The 12,577-nt window shown below is 40.4% G+C and overlaps 1 protein-coding gene across 2 annotated transcripts in view; it reads right to left on the bottom strand.

Annotated features, from left to right (window-relative positions):
* cyfip1 (cytoplasmic FMR1 interacting protein 1) overlaps positions 1-12,577 on the bottom strand; it is a 206,499-nt gene that overhangs the window by 23,715 nt on the left and 170,207 nt on the right. For both annotated transcript variants that reach the window (XM_080197622.1, XM_080197621.1), the window contains exons 24-25: positions 3,640-3,783; positions 1,037-1,127 (exon numbers count right to left, since the gene is read on the bottom strand). In XM_080197622.1, coding sequence (XP_080053748.1) covers positions 1,037-1,127; positions 3,640-3,783 — 235 coding nt within the window. The remainder of the gene's footprint in view (positions 1-1,036; positions 1,128-3,639; positions 3,784-12,577) is intronic.

The following is a 12,577-nucleotide window of genomic DNA, read 5'->3' on the forward strand; positions in this document are numbered from 1 at the left end:
GAATAATCACATACATCAGGAGCCATTATTGAATGATTATTGGAGGCTCGGAGCCTGCAGTAGTAACGTGTCCTTGTGTTGGTCCCGTCTGAGGATGAACAGAAAATTTGGGAGCCTATAGTGGGGAGCAGGCCAACAATCAGAGCAAGCCAGCATTATCTTCTGGTACTCCAAGTACTCAAGTTTAGGATTCTCATCCTTGCGTTTAAATCCCTCTCTAGACTTGTCCCTCTCTTCCTTTATAACATCATCCAACAGAATAATTATCCTAAAATTGTCCATTCTCTAATTCTGCTCTAATACGCAGTTCCCATTCTCATCATTAGCAGCCACTGCCTCAACCACTAAGATTCACTATTCTGGAACTGCTCTCTTAAATCTTTCCATCTTGGTCCTTCATTAAAACCCTTAATACTTATCTCTTCAACTAAGCACTCAGTCGCTTTTTCTGAAATCTTTTTGTTAGCTCATTGGAATGTTTTCCACAATAAATTTTCTGTACAAGTACAAATGATTGATCAAGCAGTCTTTTTGAGAACAGACCAATCACTAGATCAGAGAACTGACTTATGATTAAGGAATTGGGTTCTCTAGCTTCTGGTTAAAAGAAAAATCAAGAACCTTTAGAGTATAAAAATTGCTCAACAAAAAACACATCACGACCCATCTGGCTCAACTGCTACCATTCTGATAGACGCATGACATTACTCTAACAGAGTTATTTGCTAATTATACCAAGGACAAGGGAGAAGAGAACAGAGAATTATGCTGATAGAGTTAGACAAGGAAAGACGGGAGGAGGCTTGAATGAAGCATGAACTGGTTGGGGAAAATGGCCTGTTTCTCTGCTGTATTCATTATATGAATCTGTGCATGAGTCATTAGCATTTGGAGGAGAAACTATGCAACAGGAGAAACTGGGAGTAGAAATTATCTTCAAAAGGAGTTGTTGTTTCTAATGTAGCCATTCATTGAGCACAATGTCATCTTTGCTCGACAATATAAATCTTCTGGAAATCTTATAGTTTATACTAACCTGGTGAACCATACTCATGTCTGGGTAAACGGCAGATTTTAGGCATCACTTCCATTAAAGTCTTCACATACTGCAAAATGGTCCCTTGCAGCTGAGGTTAAACATATAGAAAGGATTCTGTTAATACATCAGCGGCAAAGCACTTTTACAAATCGTAAACATGTAATTAATTCATTAGGCCTGGGCTATTATGCACAGCAGATCAAGACTGTGAAGAATTGCTTCTTTTTTGCCTCCACGCTTGAATTTCTGTCTCCTAATTGAACAGAATTTTGAGTGTTCAGCATAGCATTTCAACTGCAAATGTTTTCTCCTTGCCTCAAAATTCTCATGTCCTCTTTCTAATTAAGGTGCTTGCTGTTGTTACACCATGTTACCAACAAACAAAAGAGAAAAAAACGTAGTTTTTTGAATTAAATTTTTTCTATGGTCTTAAGGTGAAAAATCTTTAATAACTGACAAACGATCGTCTCTCAGAAATTAGAATATTCCAGCAGCACAAACAAGCCCTTGCTGCTTCAAAACAACACCAATAGGAATGGGGATTTTTCACAATCTAAACTTATAACTAACACTTAAGAGCCAAACTGTGCAACTGGGGCTTTAAGATGAACAAATTCCTGGAGCTATATATTTGTTGTTACCATAGCATCAAGAGTGCTTTACACAGAAACAGGTCATCAACTCTCCACCTATTCTAATCCCATTACCCTGCTCACTTCACATATTCTCTATTTTTTTCAACCAACTATTAAATTACTTTCAAAATCAGGTCAGAAGATAGTGATGGGGAAGGGGATAATTTGTGCTTGGTGAAATGCAGATTCCAGTGACTATTATCAAGTTCGTCCTGGCCTTGGCTTTAGAATAAAATATCAAACGTGATTATTTGCAATTCAAGTGAACAGTTGTTAGGTTCTGATTTGAACTGGTTGATTTTTGTTCTCATCCCAGGAGCAGACCTTTTTTTCTATATAGCACATTGTTCTTTATACACTCCTAGTGCAGACGAGGATTCTTGCGTCTTGCCCATATCAGAACGATTTTTTAAAAAATTCATAGCTAGTCAGTAATGTCAATAGAGGGTTGTGTAATCATCATCACATACAATTTGAGAACTATTCATACAGCAGATGTTCCAACCAACGTCGGAACCGTTGCATCCGAAGCTGATCAGGCTAAGGATCAAACCACACTCACCCCACTATGTTTAAAAATGCTTACAATTCCAATTCGCTCTGCAGAAATCATCCTTCTGTACAGAAATCCATGCAGAGCACAGTAAAGAGAATCAGTGCTGAAGTCATTATCCCTTTTTATGGCATTAGTTGTCATATGGTAACTTCAAATACCCAAGGTGAAGTTAGTGAATGAGTGATGGGTGAATGCTAGTGAGCGGATAAATGCTTGAAGTTTAATTATTAGTGTCACAAGTAGGCTTACATTAACACTGCAATGAAGTTAATGTGAAATTCCCCAAGTTGTCACACACCTGCACCTATTTGGGTACACAGGAGATTTTAGCATGGCCAATACACCTAACCAGCACATCTTTTGGACTATCGGAGGAAACCAGAGCACCCAGAGGAAACCCACGCAGACAATGGGTGAATGTGCAGATTCCACACTGACAGTATCCCAAGCCGGGAATTGAACCCAGGTCCCTAGCACTGTGAGGCAGCAGTGCTAACCACTGATACCGAGCCAAATGAGTGAGTGGGTAGGCGGATGAGCTAAGTGTGCAGGCTGGTAGGTGGGAGTTTTAAATTGGTATTGCTGTGTCAAGTGGGACTGTCATTTGTGTGGGGACTGGTCAGGTTGGATCAGGGTGTGGTCCAGTCAGGGTTGGGGGGGTGGCAGGGAGGGGGAGTAGGTGGGGAGAGAAGAAAAGGTCTGGTGGGGTAGTCAATGGGAATCAGTGAGAGTGAGAGTGAGAGGGGGGTGGGGGGGAAAGAGAGAGAGAGAGAGGGAGAGGGAGAGAGAGCGCAAGAGCGAGAGAGAGAGAGATGCGTTGGTCTGGACTTCGACCATGCTTTTTCTGTCTAAAGTTTCCGGATAACTATCATGTTAAGTTCATAGGAATAGCCTCAAGTCTCTGACTCTAAGTTAGAGTTGGAGACTGTTTTAGAGAGTGCTGGGGAGCAGAGGAATTGCTGGATGGATGTTCCAAGTTTCTCACAATTCCCACAGAGTCAGCATAATGGACAACTGCAAGGTCCCGAAGCGCATCTTTGTTAGGTTGCTGATCACCTGGAGATCAGGAGATCGGGATTGTTTTGGCTTTCATAGATTCACCTTTATTTTGATAGGGATGAAGCCCAAATAAACATTTCCAAAACTGTGGCAATTTACGATCTGTTGTGTTTTTGGGATAATTTGCCCGCATATTGTGAGAAAATGCTTTACAATTCATCAGAAAGGAGGAAAAAAATGATGAAATACACTCAACTAAACAGTATACACTCATGGACTGAAACCTGTAACTACTTCACAAGGTCTCTTTTAGCTTATTAGAGATGATGTTCAACAGTAAAAGCATTTGAAGATTGAACAATTGTAAAAGGCTTGAATAGCAACAGTGCAATTTTATAAAATATACTTACAAGGCTCTTAACAACTTTCAGCAGTTCTTCCATCACCACCGCAATTCCTTGATAGCCCAGAAGCTTGCAAATTGCTCGAAAATGAGGAGGGCCGACAAAATTTTTGTAGTTGCTGTAAATGCTGCTGTATGCCAAGTTCAGAGCCTATAAATACATCAGAGAAAACTGTTAAATGGAGTTTTCTTTCTAAGTATCATCAATAATCAAAGGAATAGCATTCAGTGTGGGGAGAGCCTATAGCATAGAGGTAAGGTGGCTTGACTTTGTAATCCATGTGAACGCATGGGAAACAGTTTCAAATCCCACCACAGGAGCTAGCTAAAATCTCATCAGGTCCTTTGGGGAAGGAAATCTGCCATCCTAATCTGGTCAGCCCTACTTGCAACTTCAGATCTACAGCAATGCGGTTGACTCTTAACTGCCCCCCTAAAACAGCCAGCAAGCCACTCAGATCAAGGGCAACAAATGCTGGCCTATGTCAGCGACTCCTGTATCCCACGGACGTATCATTGCAATTGTACAAAAAACCTGTGAAGAAAGATTACAGGAAGAAACTAGAAGTAAAAGACAGGTGGTGCCACATCTTTTGGGGAGTCCCAAAAAGATTGACAGTTAATGCACCATCAATGAAAATGTCATCACAGTAGATGTAAAGGGAGAGATTTTCTGGCCCAGCCCACTGATGGGATCGCACAGTCTCCCCAAAAGTTAATGGACTTTTTTGCTGAGCTGCCGAATCTCCTATGACGAGTTCCATAAATCCCAGCCACAACCCTAAACTCCAGGATGATGAGGCGGAGAACAGGTTTAACACATTAGAGTACAAGACACAACCTTACACAGAGCAGGTCAATGGAATAAACATGTTAATTCAGCTGGATGCGAGGATCAATGTGATAAGGTGTAATTAGCCCAACCAAATTCACAGTATCCAAAGGACTGAAAAAAGCGATTACTTCATTATCAATTGGCAAATTCTGTCCAAAAAGTCAGGGTGGCTGCTGTAGAACTAAAATAGAATGTGCTATTAGCTTAACAGCAGCACCTTCATCTCCAAATAAAATTACATCGGCTCAAGCCTGACTCCAAGAAATGAGCACAAAATGCAGGCTGACACATCAGTGGACAAATCAGAGTGCAATGTCGAGAGCACAGTCCACCAGATGAGACATGGGGCGGCAGGTAGCACAGTGGTTAGAACTGCTGCCTCAGCACCAGGGACCTGGGTCTGATTCTGGCCTGTGCGACTGTCTGTGTGGAGTTTTCACATTCTCGTGTCCGTGTGGGTTTCCTCCGGGTGCTCCGGTTTCCTCCCACAGTCCAAAGATGTGAAAATAAGGTGGATTGGCCATGCTAAATTGCCCCTTGGTGTCCAAGAAATGCAGGTTGGGTGGATTGGCCATAATCAATGCACAGGATTATGGGGTGAGGCAGGGGATTAGGCCGAGATGGGGTGTTCTTTGAGGATCGGTGCAGACTCGATGGGCTAAATGGCCTCTTCTACACTGAAATGATTCTATGATTAAACCACTGCAGTGATGGTTCAGACATAAATAATCTGAAGACACAAAGCATAGAGGATCTGCCTTGATGTCCAGGCAAGCATTTATCTCTCAACCAAATACTACCAAAAGGATCAACTTTGTTTAACTGATCACACTTAACAGCCTCTGTTCTCAGATGTTTTAGGCCAGCATAATTTCAATTGACATGACTACCTTCATCCACAAGCTTACCTAGATGCTGATTCCAAATATTCACAAAGAAAGATGATCCCATGATGCCAGTGCATCACCATGGTGATGTCAATAGACACACTGCTTTCATTTATCAACATGTAACACAGGCGACAACATCACTAATGCGATGCACAAAATCCTGGCAGCCACAAGATGAAACTAAACGGCTGGCTAAAATTTTTTTTTTTTTTTTACTGAACCACCTTTCAACTTCCAAGACAAAGAACTAACCACAAAAGGGTGTTTTGGGATAGTATAAGCAGCAGAAGCTTCTGTGGATATTCAAACATCAGCTTCTCTATTCGACTGGCCATACTTCACATTAAAAATTGAGGCTTGTGTGGTTTATTCATCATCAATCCGTGCCAAAGCATTTTATACAGATTACTAATTACCTGCATTTCAATATACATATTAACATAAATGATTTGCACCCAGTTACAATCAAAACTTGAGAATGCTGTGCTGTATATCTGAAACAAGAACTTGAATCTTCAAAGATTAATTATGGAGGGACAAATTTATTGACTATTGACCATAAAGGCAACATCAATAAACAACCCAACCTGTCAAATATCTCTTGTTCTCATTGATTAGGTAACATTAATTGAAGGTATAAAAGAGAAGTATTTGAAAAGGTAATTCTCCCAACTTTGAAACAGTGGCTTGAAAATAAATGTGAAGTGACAAAGTTAAAACTGAATTAAAAAACACATATTTCCAAAAAAACTGCTGTTATAGGGAACACCGAAATACAAATGGTAGAAGATGAAGTCAAAATAGTCAAAGGCAATCAGTAGTTAAACACTTAGCAACATGAAAGGTTCTGTCCTGCTTTAAAATCACTATCAAGAATAGTTGCATTTTGTACCAGACTAGAATTGTGTGAAAGTGAAAGGCTGGTCCATGAACTTTGAAGTAACATAGCAACTGGAGACACTTGATTTAAAAGGCTTCAGATGGAAGGTGAAAACTAGCTGTGTAGAATGACAAGATTATATTTCAACCAGCACAGGAGGAATAAAAGTGATGTGGTGTGACAAGGGAGAAGGGAGGAGGAGGAGAGGGAGGAGGAGGAGAGGGAGAGCAGGAAGGAGGTTGAGTGAGCGCGGGGGAGTCTGAGAGAGAGAGAACGGGAGCAGGGGAGGGGTTTGGGTGAGGAGATGGTGAGGGGGTGAAGGCAAGAAAGTGAAGGGGGAGGTGGAAGAGGGGTAGAGGTGGTAAGGTGATGGAAGAGTGAGGAGACCGGTGCAGGGAGATACAGAAGCAAGGGGAATGAGAGAAAGAAGTAGCAGGAGAAAGGATGCGATATGGAAGAAAGAGGGAATAAGCAATAATATTATGAGCTTTGATTTATTTAATCACATCCTCAGACAAAATGGTGAAAAGTGCAACAGATTTGGGAATGTACTTCGTACTTAGGAGCATTTAGTAGCACATGCAAGGGTGAAACATGGGCTGATGACTTTGCTCACTGCAGTTTCCTGGAGATTTCCCCTGTGGAGTGGGGAACTAGGACATTTTTGGAGAGATAGGTGTGCCAAGAAGCTTGCAGCATGGGGATGGGGGAATCAATGTCTGATAGAAGTGGCACGCGAGAAAGAGGAGCCTACAATTTGAAAAAAGCTGGCAATATCAGTGACTTATAGCCCAAGTAAGAATTTCAGGAGAGATGGAAGAAAGAGCAGCAGTGATTAGTACTGCTGCCTCACAGCACCAGGGACCCAGGTTCAATTCCTAGCTTGAATCACTATGTGGAGTTTGCACATTAACCCCGTGTCTGCGTGGGTTTCCTTCGGGTGCTCCAGCTTCCCCTCCACAGTCCAAAGATATGCAGGTTAGCTTGACTGGCCATGCTAAATTGATCCTAACGTCTGGGTAGAGTAAATCTGGGGGGGGGGTTACAGGAATAGGGCCTGGGTGGGATTGTGGTTGATGCAGACTCAAAGGGCCAAATGGCCTCCTTCTGCACTGTAGGGATTCTATGAAATAAGTCTAGGTGTAACAGGACAGGTGGTGGTTATTTGGCCCATTGTGTGCGGCCTTTATTTTCTTTTGCCTCCTTATAAAATGATTCTCTGATCTCATTAATATGGTATAAATTGCAAAGACAATAGTAATAAAGCATGCTAATAAACCAGAATGATTGGCACTTCAGTGTCTAGGTAATTATTTTGGCAGCATTTGATCAATGTCAACAGGAGGCATGAGGAAAATTGTCTTGAATGCAGAAATAAGAAAATATAACTAAGCAAATGTGTTAAGTCTTTTTTCACTAATGAAGAGAAAGACGATCAGAAGAGGGATGTGTCTCCTTCAGGATACAACACATGTAGTTTACATCAAACATACTAACTAGTTGTGCAATGGTTTTTATGAAAATCACTTCCAATTCTGTCTCTTTTGAAAGAGTTTTCACAGATTCAATTACTGACAATAGTGAAAGCAGCTTTCTTAGAATGAATCTCAAATGGTTGACTGATGCATTTCGAACAAACACTTTTTAAAATCAATCAGAAGGAGACAATCTAACACAGAGCTTTAGTAAGCTGCGCTACAGCAGTCCTATAATGGAGGCCATCAATTCTGGGTCTGATTCCGTTCTTACCTTGCATCCACACAATTATTCCAGATGGCAATCAGCCAAGGGAAGGGAGGGTCAGAAAAGACGAGCTGAAAATATGCAGGTCAAGGATTAAATGGGACGACCGCTTGTTCGATCAAGCTGAGTCACAGGCTCCATGGTTTACTGAGAAGAGTCAAGCAACATTTTCTTGCCATCGTGGGTTTTGCCCCTATTTTAACAGTTAACATGAAGCCCCCTATGCAAACATTTAGAACAGAAATCCTGTTTGTAATTACCTGTAACAATCTACACTTTTACTGGATGTTGTGGAACAAGACTGAACACTTCCAACTTAGTTACCATCTTACATAAAACATAGTTAGAGACATATTCATCACTATGCACAAGTAATCTAATAGTGAATGAAAACAAAAAGTGCTGTAAATACAGAAACAAGCTAATCAGCATTTGTAGATTATGCTGATTTGGGTACCCTTCCAATATTTTTTATTTTCATTTCAAACTTCCATCATTAGCTGTTTTGCTTTTTGTATTGAGCAACTTCTCCGAATTCTTTTTATTCATTCATGGAACGTGGGGATCACTGCCCTCAAACCAGGGTGTTCCAGGGCTTTGACTTTGCAAAAATAATAGAACGGTGACACAGTACCAAATCAGGATGGTGTGCAACTTGAGAGGGAAATCTGTACGTGCCCATTCTCCCCTGCATCTGCTGTCGTCGTAATTCCAAGCAGTAGAGGTCAGGGGTTTGGAAGGCGCTGTTGAAGGGACCTTGATAAATTATTGCAGTGCATTGTGTGGATTACAAACACGCTGCTGCCATAGTGTACTGATGGAGGGAGTAAATGTTTAACATGAAGTGAGTCCAATCAAGCACACAGCTCCATTCTAGATGGTGTGAAACGTCTTGTAGATCTGTCTTATGAGGAAACACTAAATTGGGTAGGATTACATGCAATGGAGTTTAGAGGAGTAAGGGGATTTCATAGAAACTTATATAATTCTAACAGGTTTATACAGTGTAGATTCAGAAAGAATGTCGCCAATGACAGGGAAGTCCGGGGGGGGGGGGGGCAGGGGCTGGCTGGCTGGCTGGCTGGTCATAGTTTGAGGATAAGAGGTAAACATTTTAGGACTGACGTGAGGAGAAATTTCTCCAACCAGAGAGTGAATGTGTGGAATTCACTCCCACAGAAAGTAGTTGATTTCAAGAAATTAGATATAGCTCTTGGGGCTAAAGGATCAAGGGATATGGGGGGCAGGGAGTGGAATCAGAATATTGAATATGATCAGCCATGATCAAAATGAATGGCGAAGCAGGCTCAAAGGGCGGAATGGCCTATTCCTGCTTCTAGTTTGTGTGTGAAGGTCCATCAGTACAGATCACATCTCTTCCCATAGGTACTCAATCCTTCCTCAGGCAGACTTGTTTCCATTCTGCTTTCAACCACAGCAACATTACTGACAGGCACACCCAGAGCAGGCTTCCCACTGGCTGTCTCCATGTCGCTCCCTTCTTCTCAAATGATCTAGCTGAAGCTGCATCCATCCAAGCAAGTGGACAGCATTTCATCACACTCCTACTTGTGCCTTGTAGATGGCAGACAAACTCTGAGGGGTCAACTTGCCTTCAAATGTTCTGAGTTGTTGCTTTTCTAGTTCCTTATCCTGATGTTTTTATACAAAAACAACCTTATCTGTATTACCACTTCCACTCAGACAATAAATAATCAGTCATTAAACTACCTCTTTGTGGGGTCTGGGTCGTCTTGGTCCTGTTTCAAGGACTGTATAGTATATTACTTCATTGATTACTTTTTGATTGGTTGCAAATTTATTCTATTTAATTAGATGTGTTTTGGTGAACATTGTTTAAGTATTAAATTCCCTTCCAGCATCATGAACTAATTTTTTCCCACCCGCATGTATTTAATGATTTTTTAAAAAATCTACATTTCTCAAAAAGTTTGATACATCCATACACCTCCATCCAAGGAGGAGTCCTCCAGTCAGCCATTGGATCAATGATAAATAATGACACGCCCTACCTTGTGCCCTAAGACTAAGCATCAACAGAAAATCCTCCGGCACAAAATATCTGAAAAAATTTTAAACAGAATGAAAAACAATCACTTGTTGAGAGATCCCTCTGAATACCTATTCTGTTTATCCTTAGGCAGAGTGTACAATTTTCATTTCAGTTGCCTCGAGTCTACTCTGCAAAGTTAGTCCGACTTCGAAAATTCAAAATTAAATAGTCATATCAGATGACAGCAATTTGGATGCAAAATACACTTGCAACTGGATTTTTACCGTTCCCACATTTTAGAACCTAGATAGGCTTTGGAAGTCAGGAGGAGAACATGCTGCAGGATTCCTAGCCTCTGACCTGTTCTTGTAGCCACAGTATTTATATGAATGGACAACTAATACTGGCCTTGGCAGTGATCCCAACATCCCGCAAAAATGAGTGGAGTCAAGGACTGAAGAATACATAAGCCCGTGGAAGGAATTCCAACTTACATTTCCTCATTGTACATTTAAAATCAAGCGAGTTTCCAGAGGTAAACTCAGTGGCCCCAAGTCAGTCAGTTAGCAAAATTAAGGCAGCACACTAAAAATGGGGTACACCTAGGAATGGCATTGCATTATATGAACCATGGAGTCACACTTAACCCTCTGCTCAGTTCAAAACAGATTGCAAACATTTTGAAATTGTGCAGTGTCGGAAAAAGAGCATGAACAGATACATGGGTAAGATTCTGAACATACAGCTAACTTTTAAAACTGGAAAGAACCTTCGAGTGAAAGCTGAAGACTTCAATTAAACTGAACAAATTGTGCTGGTGAAATAATAACAACCAGGCTAAAATGAAGGAATTTGGATTGGAGAGTGAATGAAAATGAACCTTCGTTAAAGCACTTTGGATGGTTAAAAACCTTTCAAAGAGACCTTTACACTGGCTATTTCTAGAACTACCTCATACAAATGAGCTCACTTTAGAAAAGAAATTATGAATGAATGTCATGCAGATTGCTGCTGAGAAAGGAAAAGAACTTGGGCATGGTTCACAATCTTGGCTACATGAGAAAACTTTATTATCTGATCAAGGAGGTAGTGAATGGCACGTATGTCATAAAGGATCAATCCTCTTTCCCAATGAGCTCATCATATCTAAACATGAGGAAACCTTCAATTTAATCAAAATACAGATACAGGAAATGCGACATTCAATATACTGACGAAATTCAATAACCTTTCAAAATGTGACATCACCAGGGTAATATGATGAATTATTGTGGCCAACAGTGCGAAGGAGTTGAATTAACCTCAATCAACCACCCAACCACTTCAGTAAACATGACATTTTAAATCTGGTTGCTCCATCCGCTTAATACCGCTTCAAGACCATCTTTCTGCAGTGGAGAGCAGCTGGCTACGGCATGGAATTGCCAATAATCAGTCGTAACCATAGATGTTGTAATCTTGAATGATTTTTGTACTTTCTGACAGCATGAAGGAAAGATAAATATCCCCCAGAACTGAAGAAAAACTGAGGAATATAACCATTATTATCTGGCTCGAGCAGGGAATGGGTGCTGCCAGTTAATGAAATGTTCCAACTACCAATGGAATACAGCGCAATACTTGCAACAGAGTATACGCATGTACTTGGGAAGAGAATAATTTTTTTTTTACTTCTAATTTTTAACAGTACATTCAACCCACAAATTAAAGTTATAAAATAATAGTGCACAGGTATAGGTTCCGAGTAACCTCCTAATTGCTTCCGATTGGCAAATTGGCAATTCTCATATTCAGGAAATATCAGAAGTTTCAGCAGCAGAGAACTGCGGTTGGTAGATAACACAAAAGTTTGCTGTACTAGAGAGAAAACTATTGAAGTTCTGAAAAACAATCAAGTTTAAATTTGTGAGGTACTGACAACTAATTTAAGGGAATCACAGGAAGTAAAATTGGGAGATTAGAAACAGGTTAATGTTTTATCCCCTTTTAATTAAAAAAAGCATTAAACATAACAGAATTACAAATTCTGTAATCTCCATTCTATGTAGAATAATGAAATCATCAGAAGTAAACTTGGGTGCATCTGCATAATTATAACCAAGGAAGCAGTAAGCAACATGATTTCAGAAAGGTAATGTCATTTCCAAACAAACTTCACCATTTCCAGAGGAAGTAACATTTCAAATGGACTGTGGAAATCCTTACAACATAGCACACCTAAACTTCAAACAAACATTTGATGATTGCCGCACAAAAGGTGATGTCAAACTTAAAACTATGATGATTCAGTGTGATGGGGAAATAAGGACAGGAAAGACTAGAGAAAGAGTTTTTGTCTGGAAAAGAGGCTTCAGGCAGATAATCTTAAATGTACAAATGTATGGAAAGGATATATTCAGAATATTGCTTTTAACGTTTGCAAGAGTAACCTTTTACTAAACAAAGAAAAGGCTTAAGTAGACAAGTGGAATAATAAACGGTAAAGGGGGCAATCTTACCAAAAACACTCTAAGACCCAAATGAATGTGAAAATGGGAAAGAATCACACCGATTTGTTGGGCGAACTCCTACACACAATCATAT

Source organism: Carcharhinus amblyrhynchos, chromosome 10 (genome assembly GCF_965287045.1).
Source record: "Carcharhinus amblyrhynchos chromosome 10, sCarAmb.v2.hapA, whole genome shotgun sequence".
Classification (NCBI taxonomy): domain Eukaryota; kingdom Metazoa; phylum Chordata; class Chondrichthyes; order Carcharhiniformes; family Carcharhinidae; genus Carcharhinus; species Carcharhinus amblyrhynchos.